This window comes from Magallana gigas, chromosome 9 (genome assembly GCF_963853765.1).
Source record: "Magallana gigas chromosome 9, xbMagGiga1.1, whole genome shotgun sequence".
Taxonomy (NCBI): domain Eukaryota; kingdom Metazoa; phylum Mollusca; class Bivalvia; order Ostreida; family Ostreidae; genus Magallana; species Magallana gigas.
In genome coordinates this window covers 802,866-826,396 of record NC_088861.1, presented here as the reverse complement: position 1 = coordinate 826,396, position 23,531 = coordinate 802,866, and the positions used below count along the sequence as shown (strand labels likewise).

The following is a 23,531-nucleotide window of genomic DNA, read 5'->3' as shown; positions in this document are numbered from 1 at the left end:
ACCCCAGTGAAACTAAATGTGTGCATAGTTAAAAGATCTTCCGTGCAAGCGTGTGAATGAACACCGTACATGTATATAATTAATATCAAGGTTTTTTTTTTTTTCCTTTTTGTTTTTGTTCATTTTTGACCGAAAGTTTTCTTAATTCTTTTTAGCTCACCTGAGCCAAAGGCTCAAGTGAGCTTTTCTGATCACAATTTGTCCGTTGTCTGTCGTCGTTGTCGTTGTCGTCGTCGTCGTTGTAAACTTTTTCACATTTTCATCTTCTTCTCAAGAACCACTGGGCAGATTTCAACCAAATTTGGCACAGAGCACCACTAGGTAAAGGGGATTCAAGTTTGTTCAAATGAAGGGCCACGCCCTCTTTAAAGGGGAGATAATTGAGAATTATTGAAAATTTGTTGGCATTTTTCAAAAATCTTCTTCTCAAAAACTATTCGGCCTGAAAAGCTTAAAGTTGTGTGGAGGCATCCTCAGATAGTGTAGATTCAAGTTTGTTCAAATCATGGTCCCCGGGGGTAGGGTGGGGCCACAATTTGGGGATCAAGTTTTACATAGGAATATATAAGAGAAAATCTTTAAAAATCTCCTTCTCATAAACTATATATTAGGCCAGTAAAGCTCAAATTAAAATGGAAGCATCCTCAGGTAGTGTAGATTCAAGTTTGTTCAAATCATGGTCTCAAGGGGTAGGGTGGGGCCACCATGGGGGGATTACGTTTTACATAGGAATATATAGAGACAATTTTTAAACATCTTCTTCTCAAAAACTATTAGGCCAGGAAAGCTCAAATTAAAATGGAAGCATCCTCAGGTAGTGTAGATTCAAGTTTGTTCAAATCATAGTCCTTGGGGGTAGTGTGGGGCCACAATTTGGGGATCAAGTTTTACATAGGAATATATAGAGAAAATCTTTAAAAATATGCTGGGAAAGTTTTCGGTCCAAAACTTAGTACTTAGTGTGAAAGCACAGGTTATGCAGATTAAAGTTTGATGAAACCATGATTCCCTAGAGAAAAGTGGGGCCACGAAATGGGGGGGGGGGGGTATATAGGAATATAGAAAAATCTTCTTACAGGTACAACAACAAAAAAGGCTTGGTATTTACCAAAAAAAGAGGTGGATAAAAATTGGCAGATTTTCAACTTTTTTTTTTTAGCAAGATCTATTGTACTTAGTTGCCAAGATATTTTGATACTGTAATGCTTATTTGATCAGAATTAAGGCAATTGTTGCTCAGGTGAGCGATGTGGCCCCTGGGCCTCTTGTTTTAAAAACTATTCTTTAAAATTAAAATAAAAAATCCAAACCATGGCTGAATATTTAGACGAGCTGGCAGGGTTTTAAAACTTCCACACTGAAATGGATGATATATTCAATTTGTTCCAATGTCAAATTTCTCTATAATTTTTTTATTACTGTCCCAAATAAGAATTTAAAGCAATTGGGGAGCAAAATTAAAAAGCAATTGGGGAGACAGGGGGTTATCTCATTCAACTTTCCTTTTTCTGCATTCATCATTTATTCGTAAAGACGTAGAAGTAAAAACTGAAGTCTTTCTCTAATGGAAAAGAATCAATATGTCTCTTTTTCTTAAAGTTATGTTGAACTAGCACAAATGACCAAAGCTCCCATCAGGACATAATTACAGGTCACAAACAATCTTTGAGTCAAATTTTAGCTTAAAAAATTCTAATAATTTCCCATCACAAGATGTGGCCCAATCGGTGAAAAAACGGCACGTAGTTGAAATTTCATTTGTTTAACATGTTGTTACATAAAATTCATTAAGTGTATCAATTATGAACATACTTAGTATCATTTAGGTATTTCAAGGTTCATTGGGGTATCATTGGGGTTCATTGGGGTATCATTGGGGTTCATTGGGGTATCATTGGGGTTCATTGGGGTTCATTGGGGTATCATTGGGGTTCATTGGGGTAAAAAGACGCACCCATTTTATAATGTTGCGAAGTAATTGTAATAAGATTTTTATTAAAAAAAAAACAAAACAAGACAAAAACAAATATCTAGAAAAATGGATCCATTATAAAAGAATATACTTTCAACATAATGAATGCCATATCAGAAAAAAAGTATTTGAAACATATTTTAAATAAGACAAAAACTATATAATATTCAACATGAGTAAGAGCAAAAAAAACAGATCAGAATAACTGGATAGAATGTTTACAGAGGCACGTAATTAGTTTTAGTTTGGGTTGTTTGGATTCAAAAATTCAAATCAAAACTGAAACTAATTACGTGTATTATGTATAAAAAGCTTCCCAACTATACATGTTGCCTAACTTTTCCAGAAATACATCATACATCAGAGAAACGACTTTTCAACACAGCAAGCAATGTTCGGGGGCTGTTTATGCAAAAAGGAGATATAAATCGCAGAGATGCTTGATTCTGTAGATAATTTGTTGTAAGCTAAAAATTAGTCTTCAAATGAATGCGTTAATCGTTAGGAAATGTTTATCTAAGTTTAAAATGAATAAAAAGATAGACAAATCAGCTTATAAAGGTTGTTTACTGGTATATTAAACCTATGTAAACATAAACAGGGCACGAGCCTTGTTTACATGACGAAGAATTGTGAGCCCTGTATCTTGCTAAAAACTCATCGAATGGCTCCCAAATTTCATTTGATCATTAAAAATACATTCCTAAAGCATTGTAAATAATAAAAACCGAAAAATAAAATTTGACCAAAATCGTGACCATGCCCCTTTAAATCTAAATATATAATAAAAATACATGTATATCACACTTTTGCAAGAATTATACATGTACATTGTTAAGCACTACTATGACTTGTGCATTCATGTATTTTATAAAGGAGATGATGTTGTTTTGTTCATAAGTGAGATGTCAAAATTTTGATAAATAATTATAACTAAGGAGAAGATAATGGCTAGTTATTGAACATTTGATATGTTAAAGATGTATAATTTTTTTGGTATGAGTGAAACAAGGCGAGGCTAAAGGCGTAAGAGAAAGCTTGGGTCAAAACCCGCCCTATAACTCATATTCAAATAAAATGATTAAGTGATGTTAGTTACGTAAACTTCTTATGATATAACTTGGGCTTGTGACATAATTTTCTGTGATCTCACTTACATGTATACACATGTGCATTAGTGCATTACCACTTTATCAAAGAGATGATTCTACGTAAAGTAAAATTTTGGTCATTTTTTAAACAGCTAAGTTTGAGTTTTTTATATAACAATTTTAAATACACTATCTGTATCATTAGCTCATTGGAATACATTTTAAGTAAATTTACCATTTAAAGCACATGTTATCAAATTGTTGAATGAAAAAAATAATAATACCAGGTTTAATCGTCTAAGTGAATACATATTCAGGCTTACAATTGTCATCATGCACAACACACATTAACTATTGTTATATGATGCATATTTTTATCATTCTTAATATAAATCTATAAAATCAGGGCGTTGTATTTACATCACGGCATATGATGATTTATAAAATTTCAACTTCCCAAAACATGGAACAACTGTCCTTTAGATCAGTGATTGACATTTAAAATATCCAATCAATTTTAAAAAAATTCGTAGACAAGTTGGCCTTGAATATGCTTTGATTCTTCCCGCCATTGTTTGATTGATTATCAATGGGAAATTAATCTAACAACAATTTCACATCACCATTACATTGATTAAAGTAGTTGTCAAAATTTGTATTTTTTGTTATACAATATATAATTAAGCGAACGAAACTTGAGTATTAAAGATTATATAAAATTGCAATAAATAATGTATGAATCACAGTGGTATGTTGTACAGTCAATTCATGTTAACATCATGGATGGGCTTCTGTCATTTTCCTTTGTTTCCACGTCGATTTCATCTCATTCATATGTGATTAAGGGAGCTCTTCATAATCTAATGAATGTTCTAAGAAAGAACAAAAATACTTTTAAAACCTTCCTGATTTAATTTCAAATAACCTTGTTTAAAATGGGTCTAATATAACTTTGCATCACTCTAAACTGCCCCGAATCCAGTTTGAGTATTCGTTTAATATGAGCTCCAGAACCCATTTGTTTATTATATCATGTAACTAATTTTTTCTCATCAAAACTATGCATAACAAATCAAGAAAAACTTTAAAATATATTTTAATTAAGACTTAATATAATAACGTGTAACAAGAATATGAAACTTAAATTTAAAATTTAAAATACAAAGAATGTAATCGGTCTAACTTGTTTTATAACCTAGAAAGTAAGTGACATAAAATCTAAACACAGACCTTGTTGTTCAGTTGTAGAAATATCATTACTTGTAGGTATATTTCGTTTTAGATATTCATGGAGACAGGAGTAAACCAGTCCATAAGCTTTCTGTGGAAATGAAAAGTCATTCAAACGTAACGTTTATCTTAATTGAATCTCTAGTAACAGTTCTTAAAACAGAAATTACGGATACATTTTTAAGTGTTCAACTTAAAGGCGATATATGACTCAAATATGTGCTGTTTTAATATCAACCCCCTCACCACCACCAATATTATGTATATTTACCTTTGAGATAATTGACATTCGTTCATCAAGAAGGTTTAAGGTAGCCGCCGGTACATCGATGACCTCTGATCCAATTTCAATTTTCTGTATCAAGTAGTCCACTAGTACAAATATTCCACTCCATTCTACCCCAGATCTACAGAAACATTAGAATCGTTACACTTTTTGAATCGAAATGGCTTGATTTTATAATATTTACTTCTATTATAAAAAGAAAGCATGGCTTGATATTGAAAATTTGTAAGACTTGTGATAGGAAATAAAGTTCTCATAATGTATTCACTGTTTTTTATATAAACCGGTTATCTTGAGAGGAAGATTATGTTTTTAAAAAAATACTTTTTTAACAGAAGAACTATCTGAGAAAATGCTTGTCAAACATGTCTTAATTAACTAACTCCAATTTCTAGGGACCATACAGAAATTCTTCCACCATGAAATTTAAATGAATAAAGAAACTGGTACAATCTCTTAATTCCTCACTTACTTATTTTATGACGGCATATTAAAAAACACGAACAGAGTTTAGCTCTTGTTCAGCATATTTAAAGAAGAAATATATACAATTTTCTTTAAATTAAATTGGTTAAAAACTGATGAAAAAATATAATTTTCCACCAGTTTTCTATCCTTTTGCTTAAAAATCAAAACATTGAATAGTTCACGACATGACGTACCCACTATGGACCACAATAGGACTGATGTGTCTGCTGGAATGGACATTTAACTTCACACTTTTAATGCAGTCAACAATATCTTGAGCAATAGAAAGATGGTTCCAAGCATAAACATGAAACTGGGTTATTCTTCTGTTTACCCTTTCCTATAAAAAACAAAACAATAAAAACACTTTGTTTTCTTTATTAAATCAAAATATTACTTAGAAATGAATCTGAAATCAACAAAAGCGCTTTCAGTTTTTAGGAAATGTCAGGGATCCATAGGGTAATAAACAATAATATTCGTTTGTCATAAAATAATAAAGAAAGTACGTTTGTTCCGTTGCGAAAACATTATGCATATCAACTTATCAACATATAAACTTACCCTACTCACAACAAAGTGACGGATTTTCATATTCTGACCATACATAAAAGTGGCAATCACTGTGATCTTGATGTCACCATACACACACTCTCTCCCTGGTTGGCGACTGTAATACCGAAAACACTACAAAGAAAAACAATGCAATGGACAAATAGGTCATCTGAGTAAGACTTGTTTACTTTAACCACAGCAAAAAATGAATCAGTTCGACTATTTAGAAATTCATATGAATGTTGAAATTTACATTAAAATACTAGTAACTTAAGGAGGCCAAATTGGGTTTTTTTGCGGAAAAACTACAATAGCATAACTCTTTATTTTTTAACCATATGTAATATAAACCAACTCTAGTTTATTTGCGAAGGTTCATGAAAATTTTCCGCACATCAAAGCTGTTTACAAAAATACTACAATAGCTTTTTTTTCTCAAATTGTTATATTTGATTTGTAATATCATTTCCTACCTTATACGTAAAAAACACAAAATTCTACCGTCTGGTTTTTAGTGGGGACCATCTCAAAATATTAAAATGCACCAAATTTTGCTATATATTTGGATCATCACGAATGATGATTGGTATAATGGATTCATTCCAAAAATGAGGAAAATGTCCTCGAAAATAGCATCATTCTGTGTATAAAATTTCAACAGCGTACAATTTTTACTTTTTCTTTTATGTTATTTCTTATAACGTACTCCTACAAAGCTTCATTTTATCATAACGTCATAGAAGCGCAATGGCGATGCCCCCCTACCGCACAACGTAAAAATCGTGTTAAAAATAAAAAGTCCTTTAAAAATCTAAATATTTTTATCTGTATTTTGTTTATTGTGTTAGATTTTATAAATGATATCGAAAAAATTCATAAGAAGTATAAATCAACTGTATTATATTAGAATGCGCAAAAACATGCGCAATGCAGACTAAAGTCGGCCTCCTTAAATCAAGGATTTGTATAGTACCTTTCTGTTATCTTCACAAACTCTTTGCTGTGATACAATAATACTGTATCTTATTTTTGGAGTTTCATCTAATTGTAGAGAGGACTGGATAGTCGTGGCCATTTGTAGACTATATTAATTTCATTTAGATAAAGAGTTCTATTACAAGATTAAGAAAAAGTTCAACTTACTAATGGTCTTGACCAAAATATTTTATTCAAACTTTTAAGTTAGTTCTAATTGATAATTTGTTGACCATCAAGTCCCTTTAATGATAAAACTTATTTAGACATCATACATGTAACAAAACCCTAGTATAATATGTACCATTTTCATTTCATTTAATGGAGCCAACATAATTATAGTTGTGACGTTTTGCTCCCACACCATTCTCCAAAAATCCACCATCGTTCGACGTTGAGGAAACTGAGTTATTATGTATCTATTTTGCTGCAAATTTATTAAATACAATCTTATAGAAATCGCATCAATTACACATAGTTAAGTGCTATGGAACTGTGTTCATATCATTGAAGCTTCTTAGAAAAAAGCTAGTGTATTTTGACTTACAAAAACATGGCTTGCATTTATATAACTCCCTTCAAGCATTCCATTTTCATCCAACAGTTTTACTCTGTTAAAGTCATCTGTATTATAAACATTTTTCTTTAAGTTATAGATATACATGCATAAACAAAATACATTGTACTACAAAGGTGTCCTATGTTTCTGCTTTTTTTTAAAATTAAGTTCTGAAAATATCCCAATTACAATGTCATTTACATGGAATTGTTGAAGTCCTGTTCTTCTCTACATTTTGAGGGTAGTTCCCGACAGTTGCTATACAACTTGACACTAGCGCAGCTAACTCCTACAATGAATTGATAATCGAATTTTTTTTAAAAAATCTGTTACGAAGGCAGAAATACCTAATTACCTGAAGAATCAATATATAGGATACGCACTGTATATTCTTTGAATAGTTCAATTCCATCGTCTCTTAGCAGTTCGTGGACATGATTTTGGAACATATCAATTTTAACTGGTCTAAAAAAATAGTTATAAGCGTATATCAGTTAGAGTCCGCTTTGTTTCACTTAAAAATACAACCATATTTTTAGATTATATCATTAGACCTGATCTCAATCGTAAATTTGCAATAAGCAGAAGTTACGATAGGAATGATATATAAGTATTGAAGAAAAATGAGACTAACTTTATTTTAGATACTGTTGTAATGGGAGTATATCCAATGGCACTGAAAAATAAACAGGTAGTCTAATTCAGGAAAGACATATCAGAGAAAAACTAATTTTGTTTTCATCTTATGGAATGTTGAAATGGCTATAGTAACTATACATGAAACATTTAAATCTCTTTCGATTAATGTGTTTAATTCTTTTATGTTCTCATGAATTCTGGTTTGTTTTTGTTTGTCTTTGTGTGTTTGTGGTGTTGGAGGGGGGATTGGGCGGGAAAGTATTTTTTTAAATTCTATGAATAATTTAATAACTGATCTTACCTTGCAGTGATATCAGAAAAAATCAAATCGTCATAACTTTTGACATTGAATCCTCCTCGTCTGTAAAAACAATTATTGTTTGTTTAGTGTAGAGTACACTCATTGTTTTTAATTCATTTTTTTACCTTACATATGTCTCAAGATATGTGTTATAATGATAAATAATGTGAAGGTATATTTCTACTCCAGAAAATTTATGTCATTTTTCATCAAAGATAAGCGTCTTAAATGTGAAAAAAATAGAAACTACCTCTTTGTATTTTTTTAACTTTATTTAATAAACGCATGTGCAAACATGTGTATTGCTCAAAACTGATTTTCAGTACACATTCTGATAACAATTTCGTATCATCTGTAAAAACTCAAGAAATATCTTAAATATAACACATTGATTATTGTAATCAACACTTTATCGTAATAGAGTTGGATATTTTATCTTAAGAAAAAGATTGAAATATTGATTTGTACTACCCACGAAGGCTCAAAAACTTTAACAAATTTGGTTGTTTTTTTTTCAAACTTTTAATTTGACTACAATAATCAAGATGAATTTTGAGCAAAAGACATTAAACGCTTGTAGTATTTGCCTGTACACATTTTACTTGTGGATTGATTATATATAAAAGGAAAAATAGGCTTCTTATTGTTTTGGGGTCTTTCTTGTAACGATTGGTCTGTCTATCCGTCTGGCAAATTTTATAATATATCTGTCAACATCAATGCCAGACAATTACATCATATTTACATGTATCTATGTTAAAAAATTAGAGGTAATTGTCATGAGATTGCTAAAGGGGCATGGTCACGATTTTGGTCAAGAATACTTCTCCGAATTTAATGCTTACAATGCTTCAGTAAGTCATTTTTAATACATGTAGGCAACCAAAATTGAGTGTCATTCGCTAAGTTATAAGCGAGTTACAAAGCGTACAATTCTTTGCTATGTAAACAATGCTTTAGTTTACATTTTTATGTTAAAGAGAAAATTCAAGTTTTTAGACCTAAAATGAATGTGTTAAACAAACGAAACTGTTTATTTATGCTTTAAATGAAGCAGATAGTCAAATCAGCTTGAAAAGATTTTTACGGGTATATTGATCCTATAAAAACAGAAACAGGGAACGAGCCTTGTTTACATCACAAAGAATTGTGAGTCCTGTATCTTGTTTATTACTCTATGACTAACTCTTAAATTTCATTTAATCATTAAAAATGCATTCCGAAAGCATTTTAAATGATAAAAAAAAAGAATTTCACCAAAAACGTGACCACGACCCTTTAAGGTCATGCAATCATAAACTTTGCTTCTATGCCACATGATCGACGGTTGAAAATTATTTTTTTTTAACAAAGACACTTGGTTTTCTAAAATATGTTTTCTTTATTTATTTTTTCTTATAGAAGCTGCATATATGAGTGTATCTAGAATGTCTTACCCACATTTTCTGTAAACCAAGATGGCAACAACTAACAATAGGCATTGAAGAAATACAACACCCATCGTTACAGCGATTGTTATGTTTTCCTTTGGCGATGTTTCATCTAAACAGCAATAAATTTTTTTTTTTTAATCATGTACAAGAAAAGTCATTGGAATATACAGACATGCATGATGTTTGTCGAATAATTTAGGAAAAATATTGACTGTAAAGGTTATATTTCTATTTGTTAAAAAAATGTACTTTTAAATACCACTATAATGCTTATTGCCTAGAATACGAGTATATATACATACCCAATTTACATTGGTTTTCCGCGTTAATGGTCCCAACACAATGACAAGAGCCATTTGTACATACCGCACCTGTGTATCCGCCACATTCACCCAGGGTCAAGCAACGATCTCCTAGTTCTGCCTCAGCAAACTTGAACAATAGGAGGCTTACCTGCTTTTAAAATCATATTTATCAAAGCAATAATTGCTACAACGCAGTATACGTATTTGTATCAAATGTTGGTTTTTTAAATATGGTTTTCACAAAAGAAGATGTAATTTTCTTGGTGATTTCGGGTTTAAGGTTTGTTTTGGAACTATTTGCTTTGTTTTTCTTTTAAAACAAATTCAATGTAACTGAGCGAAACACGATGAACGCAATTAGACTGTCAAAATTGAAATGCCACAAGTGTTATGCAATGAAAATGATTAGCAATGGTATTTAACACTGTGCCGGATAATTATGCCAGTGCCAAGGTGGCATATTTGCACCCGTTTAAGCTAAGCTTTAATCGAAAAATTCAATTATGCCATATGATAGACCATTGCTTAAATAGTTAACAACCACCTTTGTTATCATTGTATCTCACTTGTCAGGTGATATATTTACCTTTCAAAGATAAATTCCTATAGGAAAATAATTTTTACAATATTCCTATGGGTTATTTGAAATTTCCTATAGGAATACCAAAAATTCCTATAGAAATTTCAATTCCGAAAGGATATGATAAAATCCGATAGGAAAACTAAATGTCTGAATCAAATTCCTACAGGAAATACTATGCTCCTATAGGAACTATAATTCCTATAGGACTTTTAAAAAAATCATATAGGATTGTCAATATTTCCTGTAGGAGAATCAATTCTCCAATGGGAATTATCATTTTCCGATGGGATATTAATTTTTAAAGGTAAAAATCTCACCTGTCAGGTGAAATACACTAAAAACAAAAGTGGTTATATACTCTCTAGACAATGGTCTACCATTTGATATATATGGATTTTTCCGAAACTGCATCTTTAGCGGGTGCAAAAATGCCACCTTGGCATTGGCATAATTATCCGGCACAGCGTTATTTTCTATTGCACTGAAAATTTGAATTTCAATCTCTCAGTTGAACATGCTTCCGTTAAAATGGATTTTTGTGGAACTATACAGATACGAATGTAAGTTGTTTCATTACGTATCAATTACTAATTAAAGGCCTTTAAAGTTACTGACTTTAAAGTAACATGTACGATGAACGTTTTAAAAGAACAGTGGGTTATCTAATTCTAAAATCGTAACGTGAATATTTAAAAGATTTTTCTTTTTAAATATCACAAAAAATACGCATCCTTAAATGTCATTCCAAACTTTTTTATTATATCATATACATTGTTGATTAAGGATTCTGATTTTAAAAGTTCTGATTTTAGAAAAAAAAAAAGAAAAGTTGACGTGAAAAAATCCAAATATTTAAAACTAAATCAGTCTTTTGTTCTTACCTGTAAAACTCTTTGTCGTGTTCTCCGCATGTTTTAATTTCAGACAAGGAAGCATATAAAATCACGTTCTCAGTGGTGAGACTGTACTTTTTCAAGGACGAATTGAGTTCTTAAGTTCTCATGTACGCAGAATGTAGGGTTGTGCAATGGATTAAACCATAAAGAGATTTGGTTTACGTCTCAGTTATATCAGTTCTATATTAGCATCATATCATATGCAAAACATTTAAGAGACAGAAACATCATTATTAGATTCCCATGGAATTGGTTAATGACAAAAATCTTATCAAAGTTTAAATCAAACATTTATAAAAAAAAAAAAAAATACACATTTGTTTGTAATTGTCTTCTTAATAATTATCAAACGAAGCAGCACTTTAGTGTTATGAGAATTATATACATGTATGAACAAATGTTATCAATTATAAGTAGTTTCTCAAAATCTTGAGAAACACTAAAAGTTATCATCGTATCTATTCGATACTCTGAATATATGTGAAATAATTCAGTGATTCCAGATACTTATAACGAACGCCACTGGATTTTAAATCTTTATATAAAAAGATTATCAATACATTAATTTATTTGCTCTAAGCAACATGCATCCGCATGGCCACTCATATAAGCAATGCATAAACCAAATTTCAGCGTGGGAGATTTAAGTTTCAGAACGTGTGCCCAATTCCAATTGTAAATTAATATAAAAGAATACATGTACAAATCAAACAAACGAGTGGCCGCGTACTTCTGACGTCATCGCATTTTAACAGTAATGTAAATTATACCTATCGTCTGCCTGTTCCAAACAAAGAAGATCGTGCAGACAACCTAGTATTAATTTCACGATGTTTTTTTTTTACAATAAAATGTATATTTTTGAATAGACCTGATAAAGATATAAACACTTGAATTTATCTTCCTCGTTGAGTTAGGTTTTCCCATTTTTCTTGTTTTGTACTACATGTATATGGTTATCAATATGCGTATCATTTACTTTAACTAGACTGAGAAGCCTTCACAATTAGTTATTTGGTGTGGGGTTTTTTTTACACTGAAAGATTTGAATTTAATATTGTCGTATCTAATTTTCCGACATTAGGAGGACTGTGTAATCATGGCCATTTTTAGACTACATTAAAACATGAAAAAGAAGAATACTGTGTAAACTGTGTAAAGTTATGGAAAACAATCATGCAAATTCAAAGCTTAAAATATATCAGAAATTTCTTTGATACATCAGGGACGTATATACGTCCCTGGATACATGTACGCTGAAATTTTAAAGCTATAATTAAACTATTATTTAAAAAAATATGTTTCATGGTTAGTTTGTTAACACTTTTTTTTTTTTTTTTTTTTTTTTTATTTGCAGTTTTTCATTTTATAATACACTGTACATATAACACATTCATACACACATACATACAAGTCATGATCTCATAATTTTTGAAAACTATTCAAGTTGATACAATTTTGCATAAACTGAAATGAATAAAGCTCTTGAAGTTAAATATTAAGAAAAAGATTTTTCCATTCAAACCATCTATCATTATGTTTATCATAAGAAGAGTTTCTTATAGCAACACATTTTTCTATTTCATATCTAAAGTTTAAGTGACATAGTAGGCCTGCAAATATTGGAACTTTTTTGTTGTACAGACATTGAAAAATATATTGTTTAGTATACAGGATCAAAAAGTTGATGACTAAGTTAGAATTAGAAGGAGGAGTCTCTCCAAATAATATGTTATACTCATTAAAGCCAACTCTTTTTGAAACAGCATGACATATATGCATACTTAAACTACTCCATAAATCTAAAGCAAAGGAACAGGATGTGAATACATGTTCAATAGTTTCAACTTCATTATTACAAAAAGAACATATATCATTATCAACTATTTTTATCTTTTTTAGATACGATTTTACAGGAAGAATTCTATGTAGAGTTCTATATTGTAGCCACTGTACAGTAGTATCTGTTGTAACTTTGAAACATACTTTGAAAATATCCTGTAAAATTAGTTCGGAGTAGCCTCTCATGACAATTTTTGAATTCCATCGAATGATTGAGTTTGGAATAATACATTGGACATTTGTATTGATTAAATTATAAATAGGTTTAGTGCATTTCTTGTACAAAAGTAATTCAACACAGTAAAAGGGTAGAAAAGGACCAACAAAATTGACATAGTTCTCCTTTGAAAAATTTGAGTCTTTAACAAACTTTCGAACAGCACTAATTATGCTGTTATATTGCATAAAACATACTTTGTTCAAATGAAATCTTTTTTCAAATTCAGATTTTGATAAAAATGACCCATCATCATGTAAAAAGTCTTTAACAATTTTTACACCTTTTTTATACCATTCTTTATAAAACATAGACTTCTTCTCTACTTTGATGTTTGAGTTATGCCATATTGGAGAAAATATTATATTATTGTTAGAATCAGAAATTTGGTTAGAGTGTACGTTCATAACATTAAGCCAAGCATCAAAGACATCTCTCCAAAATATATTTTTGCATTGTTCTATAAGTTTTTTAATAAAATTATCACCAAACTCTAAAAAACCAACCCCTATGTCACCAAAGATAGCTTTAAAAATGCTCATCCATGATTGTCCCCCTTGCACCACTCTTTTGATCCAAGAACATTTAAGCGAAATTATAAAATTTTTAAAATTTAACATTTTCAAACCTCCAGTGCAAAAGTTTTGGGTCACAATTGAACGTTTGACTTTGTCACACTTGGATTTCCAAACAAATCTAAAAAACTCATTATTCAAAAATGTAATTGTATCTTTCTTAGGATTCGGTAGGGAAATGAGTAAATGGTTTAATTTAGGTACAATAAGACTCTTAAGTACTGTAATTCTTCCAATGGGAGTAAGAATTCTTCTTTCCCATTGTTGAATCAAAGCAATAATTTTGGGAATTTGAATGTCATAATTTAAATCTGGAATTTTTTCTAAGTCCACTGAAAAATGAATACCTAATAGTACAAATTCAGTGGCCCCCCCAATCTAGTTTCCATCTAGAATGATGGAAAACTTCAGAAGAGAAATTTTTTGATCCAAACCATACAATTTTAGTTTTTGAGCTATTAACTTGCAGACCAGAAATTTTTGAGAATAATTCTAAAGTTTCAAGAGCGTTAAACAAGGATAAAGCTGAACCATCAAGGATAAGTGACGTATCATCAGCATATTGGGAAATTTTGTGTTCCCTATCATAGACAAAAATACCTCTTATATCCTTATTTTGTTTTATAAGTATAGCTAAGATTTCTGCACAGAGAATAAAAAGATATGGGGCTACGGGATCACCCTGACGACAACCTCTCTGTATTTCAAACTGCTGCGATAGAAAGCCGCTTTGAAGGATTGAAGCTTTAAAATTTGTATTTAAAATTTTTACCCATTTTATAATATTGTTTCCAAATCCAAAAAAGTGCAGCACCTTATAAAGAAAAGACCATGATACCGAGTCAAAAGCCTTTTCAAAATCAATAAGCATAAGTAAACCAGGCAAATTATTAATTTCTGTGTAAGACATTAGATCATATATAAATCTAGTGTTTTCTCCAATATATCTGCCCTGTATGAAACCTGTTTGTGTATTTGAAATAAGTAGGTCTAAGGTGGATTTTATTCTATAACTGATGCATCCAGATATTAGCTTGTATAAAACATTAAGTAAAGTAATAGGTCTCCAGTTTTTTAAAAATTGCCTGGGTTTATCCCCTTTTGGCAGACATGATATGATTCCTAGTCTCTGGGACACTGGCAACTGACCATGCACAAAGATATGATTAATAGCGCTTGTAATGTATATTTTTAGATCATTCCAGAAAAATTTATAAAATTCAGCTGAAAAACCATCACTCCCTGGAGACTTGTTATTTTTCATACCCTTTAAAACATTTAAAATTTCTCTCTCACTAATATCTCTATCTAGAAAGTCAGCTGTTATATTGTCTAATTTTGGTATGTCTAAAGGCTGGACAACAGACTGTATATCTATATCTACAAGCTCTGAGTCTGAATTTTTAAACAACTTCTCATAGAAGGACTTAACCTCTTCCATAATTTCTGATTGTTTATATAAAATCTTTTCTTCTGAAACAAACACTTTTTTAATAATTTTATTGAGAAAATTCCGGGATTCTAAATGACAAAAATATTTTGTAGGTTTTTCACCCTCGTCAATCCACTTCGCACGAGAACGTATGAAATGTCCTCGCAATTTTTCTTTTCTTAAAGTTTCTAGAGTTGCTTGTTTTTCTTCTAACAATGAAAAGTCAAAATCAGTGCTATTTTCTAATTCATTAATATCAGAAATTAATTGTTTTTCAATTTTATCATTTTCTCTCTTTCTGTATGATGAATAGGAAATAGTTATTCCTCTGATTTCCATGAGAAGGATGTCCAAAAAGGCAGACTCATCAATAGAGTTATTATATTGATCTTTAACAGACACAATAAGTTTTTTAACTTTTTCAACATATATTTTATCATGAAGTAAATTATAATTAAATTTCCATAAGCCTTTTCCTCGCACAAAAGAATTAAATTTAAGTTCATAAACAACAACAGAGTGATCTGATCTATAGCCTGATTTGATTGAAACAGTTTCAGTAATATTTGAAAGATTTTCTGAAATAAGGATGTAATCAAGACGCCCTTGTTTAAATGGGGTTTTTCTTCTCCATGTAAAGATTTTTTTGTCGGGATTAAGGATTCTATAATAGTCAATCAAACCCAAGTCACTCATAATCTCTAGTAGCTTTTCTCTGGCTTTGGGATTATTTACATGAGAGTAATTATGGGTGTCAAGAGTTTGATTGAGGGCTATGTTAAAATCACCACATAAAATAAAAAAATCATTATCAAGTTCCAAAAAACATTCTCGTACTTTATCATAAAAATCTGGACAATCTGAGTTAGGCCCATAGATATTGACTAAAGTGATTCTATTATTATCGATACTCAAATCCAATGCTAACAAGTTGCCTTCATCATCTTTTTGTGTAAACTGTGTAAAGTTATGGAAAACAATCATGCAAATTCAAAGCTTAAAATATATCAGAAATTTCTTTGATACATCAGGGACGTATATACGTCCCTGGATACATGTACGCTGAAATTTTAAAGCTATAATTAAACTATTATTTAAAAAAATATGTTTCATGGTTAGTTTGTTAACACTTAGTTAAATGATTTTAGCTGGGGTTTTTTCCTTGTAATTTTTGTTTTTTAAAATATCTTACCTTCTCCGCAACATAATCGTAAAAAAGCAACACAAAATCTTTAAAGCAGCGCAAGTTTTAATATCTCGCACACTCTATCTGTCAATCCATCAAGCTTTTCTGATTTTGAGCCACGAATTTCATAAATCGTTGTACATGTAAATGTTCTATTTAATTCAATCATGTTGACTTTTTGGATAAGAAACATACATCCTACACTTGATCATTGATCATTTACAAACAAAATTTAATAAATTTAAAAAAAGAAAGAAATTATTTATACCTACAGTATTGCCATAGGTCATTAAAGTGGTAATTCCAGATCGTAAACTGTGATTCATATTACAAAGGACCCATTATCGTAAAATGCACTAGGGTGTGTAACAGAAGTGATTAGATATTGATGAAGCAGAATTTGCCGTCAATTTTGCGTCAAGGTCCCTTTATGTCCGATTTCCAGATTCAAAGACACAGGATAAATAATCCACTTAGCTATAATGACCTTCTGGTTGACAATAATCAACACACTCGCTACGCCCGGTCCCCGAGCCATGGCAGTCAGATTTTCCTTTGCTGGCCCGAATTCTGCTACAATTAAAGCATCATGCAATCGATGAATGTTGTCATTATTAAGGATTCTAAATGATAGTCAAGTGGCGTCCAATAAAAGTTGTCACTTACCTGATGAGATTGACGAGTGACGACAGTCGCCATTACAAAACCACAACTGATGGACAGAGGCAAAGTTCTCGCAAGATTTTCAGTGCGATGGATTGGTTTTGTAAGCAGCATATAGAAACCACAGAAACTCAAACATTGGAGTTATAATGAGTTCGTGTTTATCTTAATGCTTTGAAAAGAAATTAATAGGTGAATTTCGAGAGATGCGAATTATTATCATGGTCACTTATATAGTTGGACCTGTAAGTGGGATAATAAATATTACAGATCTAAACAAGACAGTGCCAGGAAATGAAACCAATTCACGTATAGCAGGCACTGACAATGAACTTTATTTTTCAACCGGTGAACTCGTGGCAGAGGGACTAGTTCTGACTGCCATATGCATTCTAGCTATTACTGGAAATACTTGTATGTGGATTATAGTCATTCGGAACAAAGATCTAAGAACTGTCACAAATTCGTTTCTGCTGACGCTAGCAGCGGCGGACTTAATGGTGTCCATTATAAACATGCCGGTGACAATTTTAACCATTTTCAGGGGTCAGTGGATATTTTCGGAGACTGCATGTACAGCGCTGGGCTTCATAAATATGCTGACCCTTGTGACCAGCGTATTATCTCTATGTAACATAAGCATTAATAGGTACATCATGGTCTGTAAACCTACCAAGTTTAAGGATGTTTACACCAAGAGAAACGCCATCATAATGATTGCAGGTCAGGGTTTATTTTTATAATGCCAATTATAGTCTGTCGTCTGTCCCAGATTATTGCTTCCATCACTTTTTGATGATTTTTAATAAAAATACACATACCTGTGAAAGACATACAGTTGAAATCGATAAAATGGAATATATCCAAGATATCTTCATTGAACAATTATTATTTTTCACTCATAAAAGTTCATAGGAACGAAAACAAATTTCTTATGTAGATTTATAATGGGAAATTTTACATCGTTTCTCCATTCGGAACAACTCGAGACACTTCGCGCAATTTTTCAACGTTATCATCCGGGCATATTAATGGCTGATGCAATGCAAAATCCCCGTAGACTTTCTATTTTTGGATGTGTATTGAAACCCGAAGCGGTAGAGGGGGCGTTTGAAAACAGATGATCTGGACATTTTTCATAGTAGTGGATGAACGTAGTTTGAGCACAAAGGTATTTATGACTATCGAAATATCAAGCAAAAAGTGGTGGAAGCAAAAACTCGGGACGGAGTATAATAAAATATTTGGTTATCATCATATATTGTCTCAAAATATATATTTTAATATAATAAACAGTTACCGTTACTGGCATAGGACCAATCACATGTGTCAGCTAAAATTTACCTGATGCATGATAAATTGAGATAAAACATGATACAGTTTTACTTTTTTTTATTTCTCAATATTATTTTGTAAAACTTTACAATTTAAAACCTAACTCTCATTAGTAGAGCATTTCTAAGAACATCCTTTTTTGATTAGTTTGTTAAAAAATCACTTCGTAAGTCACAGCCTAGGTAATAACGGCGTACATGTAACATGATAAGCTACTAGTGATTCATTCATGAATTCACATGAACTCTTCCATCAAAACATATTGTAAAATGATATCACTAGTAAGTTATAAGATAATTAATTAAATAAGTGCTGCTATTGTATCGATCCATATTTCGATCGGGAATCGTAATGTATTAATGTTTTACACATGATTGCACGAAAGTCCGTTTCAATCGAAAATTGTAAATTTCGAAAAAAATTCACTTTAAGTTTATTGTCATTATATATATATGTCGAAGTAAATAATCATAGTTCTTCTAGGTACTTTTGATTCATATCATATCTATAACTTATTACGGTATGATCTTGATCGTCGAAGAATATTAAAACATGTAAACTAACGGGTAACATATTAATTGATATTCATATGTGTAAAATAGCATTGAAAATCATTTAGCAAAGTTGAGATTGTTTTATTCACAACATTCGACAGCAAAAACCAAATCTCAAAAAATCAAGCGTTGAAAAACCGAACTCTCAGTTAAGAACTTAGTCCTAGTCGAACATTATCCAGAACCATTACATGTCTATTGTCAGTTAATAGCTTAGCAATATGAAATTTCCGATGTAAAATCTACAAATCGATATCCCATCACATATTACTAAAAAAAGGACACCACTGGGGTCTAGGCTATTTAAATTTGGTATATTGGTAGATTATGTGGATGCTTTCGCATTCAAGCATATGTTATCTGTGCCACTGGGCAATTCAGAGCGTTCATTGAACTGAGATAGCAAATACCAGTTTTCGCCCCTTAGCAGCAATTTCTGTTCGAACGGGAAATCCATTTGATCACACTAGATTAGTAAATAACTGCAAAATTATTAATTTATAATAGTGACCACCCCAAAAGGTGTTGTGTTGACGTTTAATTTTGCGTTTTAACATCAAAGTTCGACACCTGTTTTAAAATGCCTAATCATGCTTAATATAATAGACTGATCATTGTATTACGTTACAAAAACAGTTTTCCAATTTTGGATCGAATGACAAAATGGAATTGTGCCTCCCATAGCTCACCCTCTCCGTTTTCGGCATTTCTGAATCATATGTCATATGACATTTATTTCACCCAAATAAATGCCATATCACATACTCAAGTATCATATTTGTGTAGAATATACTAGCATTGCATATTCATTCATTTCATTATTAATTCTAGTCCCTTATTTTTTTTTTTTTTTTTTTTCAGTGTCCACCTCTCTTGCCTTTGTACTTTCTCTTCCCCCGATTTTCGGCTGGACCAATTACAGCTATGCCCCTATCCAATCCATCTGCTTTAGTGATTGGGCCAAAGCACCATCCTACGCCATTTTCATGATCTCGTGCTGCTTCGGTTGTCCACTCTTCGTGATGCTGATTTGTAATCTGATGATTCTGCGCGAGGTCAGGAGAAGGAACAGAAGGGTCATGAACCGTAAAAAGATTCACTTTAAGGCGGTAGTCAACGTGATAACGGGAGGTAATAATCTGAACAGAAAACTAACTCCGGCAACATTCACAAACATTGGGGAAACGTCTTCCGGCGGAAGTGACACAATGACAATCTGTAGTGAAAGCGAGGTTATTGAAAAACAAGTCGTGTGTTCTATTCCATTGGATGATCTTTTATCAACAAAAGAAGCAACAAACCGGGCATTTCAAATTCAGATAAAATCAACACCAACTGTTAATGAAAGTCATTGTAAAAAAGAGAAAGCTAAAAAGACAGATAAAAGTCGAATTAGTCAACCGCCAACTGTTTCTGCAAGTCGAAGCGAGATTCATCTAGCCCGGATGTTGTGTATCGTCGTCGTTGTTTTTGCAATCTGTTGGTCACCGTATTGCGTCAGCATGTTGTTTACAATATACTGGCAAGAAATATTTCTACCTCGATCATTTCATATGACGACTTTATTAATAGGATATTTTAATAGTTCTTGCAATCCAATAATTTACGGAGTATTAAACAAACGATTCGGAAAAGAATATAGACGGATTTTCAATACGTTCCGACAATGTTCAAACTAACACTGTTGTTCTAGACATTTATTTATAATAATGACAAACTTAGTGGGTATAAAAACTAAACTTACTTATATATGATTTTATCTAAATTGTTCAGTTTTTCTGCCTAGCGGGGTTAAATTATCGTGCATTGTAAGATTTGGAAGTTTTTCTTCAGTTAACACCTGAAGGTGGCATCGACACACTAGTGCATTTTTTTTGGGGGGGGGGGGGGGGTCATAAAGAATAATTTTTGAAAATGATTGTACAAACACCTGCGAACAGGATAATATAGAGCAAAAAAGCCGGTAGCAATTTATGCACAATCCAGTTATTTATAAACACATATCAAAGCGGACAAATAAACTTTACATTATTTATATAAATAATATTTTTGAAAAAAATATGAATATGAAAATCAACAATTATAGATATTTTTCAAACCTATGAAAAAAAACTACAAATCAACGGTCACTCGCATAAATGCTTAAAATGATTTTTTTTTTATTTTTGGGATTTTATTCATACTGTTATAGATTTAGAAGATAAAAATAATACCAATTTATCTTTCAAAAATATATTTTTAATTCAAATATAAAGAAAAACTTGACCACAACATCTTCGGCATGTGTTCATTCATCAATATATTACACATCAATTAAGATCAAGTTTTAAGCTCTATCATACTTTTTTTTACCGTCATAACAATTTTCCCCATTTCACTGAAAAATTACAGAAAAATTTATATTAATAAATATTATAAAGCCGATATCGGTCTCTATTTGTAAAATCATATTTTTTTCAAAAACGTTTCTTTATCGATCCATCAAATAAAATGTTTGTGTGTGTCGAGGAACCTTAACCACGACATAAAAGGTAATACGATGACAAATTTTAATTTTTAAGTCATATGAGTCCCTCTGGTGACCTTTTTATCTGTTTTTATTTCGTCGTAGTTCGTCGTAGGTCGTTCGTCGATCGTAAACTTTTGAACATTTTTAGCTTCTTCTTTGGAACCACTAAATCAATTTCATCCAAATTAGAAATAGAGTATTTATGGGTAAAGGGGGGGGGGGTTAAAACTGTCAATTTGAAATTCATGACTTCGACCCCCCCCCCCCCCCCCCCCCCCCCCCCCGGGTCTGAGGGTCTAAAACCAAAAACATTTAATTTTATGCCATCTTTAAAAATATTCTTTACTCTGGACATCAAGCAGTTAAACTGCTGACATGATTGTAATAAGCATTGATCTTTCTGCCAAAATTGTGAAATTTATTGTCCCAGGGTCAAGGGCTCTGATGCTATGGTAGGGCTTTAATTATTATATTTTATTAGTAAAAATCTTCTGCTCTGCTCCTAGGTATAAAGCCCATAAACTAAGTACATAGTTATGATGAGGAAGAATGCCTCTTCCAAAATTATGAATTTCATGGCCTCTTGGTCAGGGCTTCTGGTGTTTGGGTGAGCTCTCATGATTATTTAATGGAAATACATTATTTCTTTAAAATATTCTGCTCTATTCTTGGGTATTCAGCCGATAAAATGATTGCATAGTAATGAAGAGGGAGAGTGCCTTTTCCAAAATTGTGAAGTTCATGGCTCCTGGATCGGGGGTTCTGGTGTTAGGGCGGTGGTCATTTGATTATATAGAGAAAATGCATTAATCCTTCAAAAATCTTCTCTGCTCCCGAATATTAAGTAGATGAACTAAGACCACAGTAATGACAAGGAAGAATCTCTTTTTCCAAAATTGTGACGTTTATGGCCACTGGATCAGGGATTCTGGTGTTGGGATGGGGCTCTAAATGAATGCAGTAATTCTTTGAAAATCATCTCCTTTGCTTCTGGGTAATACTAAGTTCGATGAATGAAGTACATGGTTATGATGAGAAAGAGTGTCTCTTCAAAAACTATGAATTTCATGGCCCTGGGTCAGGGGTTCTGGTGTTAGGACAGGGTTTTAATGATCATATGGGGTAGGGTGGTGTAATTAATATTTCGACCGAATTTTTTTTTTGGTATTTTAGAATTGTTTAACTATTATTACTGACTATTTTGCCACAGTTTTTTTAATATATGGGTTTTTTTTTTCAAATAGAGAAAGTTTATTGAATTAAACAATCCCAGATATTACAAATGATTTCATTAGCCTCGTAATTATGTTGCGCATGAATATGCATTGCAAAGGCCACACTGCAGTTAATCAGGTGACCGATAAGGCCCATGGGCCTCTTATTACTATATGCATTGAGTTTGAGATCGTTTTACCTTTACATTTTTTTAAGTCATAACCCCACTATGCAGCTGAAACTGTTTATCTGTCTATCTATCTACGTGTAGTTCGTTCTACTAATCTAACTTCCTTATTTTTTAAGTAAAGTTTTGTCCTACAAAAAAGTGATAATAAAAATTGCATATTGAGTGGCAATCGTACGTTTTGGGGCTTTGCTGACAAACGAATAAACAATCGGGAGAGGTTGTTAGTGCTTTACTGGAAAATCCAGGGAGGCTAATGATTGATTGAGCTGTCGTTTCTATCTGCTTTTGTTCTAGTATAACTGGTTTTTTTTTTCAGGGGGGGGGGGTGTCATTTTTTTCGTCTCGTTATAATTAAAAGGACAGGATGGTTGTGCCTATTTAAGACTATATTCATTTTCTTGAAAAAATGAACTTTGTATCAAGATAAAGAAAAATGTTCAAATCTAAATTTAAAATTTGAGTTATATGGATTTTGTTTTATTTTTTTTTTTCATCTTGACCTTCAACACCGCCGTACTAA

At 31.7% G+C, this 23,531-nt stretch overlaps 2 protein-coding genes across 4 annotated transcripts; one reads left to right on the top strand and one right to left on the bottom strand.

The window, feature by feature from the left end:
* Positions 1 to 3,338: 3,338 nt before the first annotated feature.
* LOC105335386 (receptor-type tyrosine-protein phosphatase alpha) lies at positions 3,339 to 11,408 on the bottom strand. 3 transcript variants are annotated; one of them, XM_011439232.4, is made up of 14 exons: positions 11,279 to 11,408; positions 9,812 to 9,962; positions 9,513 to 9,618; positions 8,077 to 8,136; positions 7,771 to 7,812; positions 7,520 to 7,601; positions 7,338 to 7,425; positions 7,125 to 7,201; positions 6,882 to 7,004; positions 5,612 to 5,734; positions 5,242 to 5,387; positions 4,565 to 4,700; positions 4,294 to 4,384; positions 3,339 to 3,935 (listed from the first exon to the last, which is right to left on the bottom strand). In XM_011439232.4, exons 1-14 carry the CDS (start codon positions 11,306 to 11,308, stop codon positions 3,904 to 3,906), a joined length of 1,287 nt encoding a protein of 428 aa, XP_011437534.3. In that variant the 5' UTR covers positions 11,309 to 11,408; the 3' UTR covers positions 3,339 to 3,903. The 3 variants fall into 3 exon arrangements, with proteins under 3 accessions (XP_011437534.3, XP_011437533.3, XP_011437536.3); XM_011439231.4 differs by having other exon boundaries at positions 9,812 to 9,965; positions 11,279 to 11,389; XM_011439234.4 differs by lacking the exon at positions 7,338 to 7,425 and having other exon boundaries at positions 7,492 to 7,601; positions 9,812 to 9,965; positions 11,279 to 11,389.
* Positions 11,409 to 16,801: 5,393 nt separating this feature from the next.
* Positions 16,802 to 21,780, top strand: LOC105335387 (tyramine receptor Ser-2). Its single transcript, XM_011439235.4, has 2 exons — positions 16,802 to 17,931; positions 19,959 to 21,780. The coding sequence occupies exons 1-2, from the start codon at positions 17,415 to 17,417 to the stop codon at positions 20,774 to 20,776; spliced, it is 1,335 nt and encodes a 444-aa protein (XP_011437537.3). The 5' UTR covers positions 16,802 to 17,414; the 3' UTR covers positions 20,777 to 21,780.
* Positions 21,781 to 23,531: the final 1,751 nt, after the last annotated feature.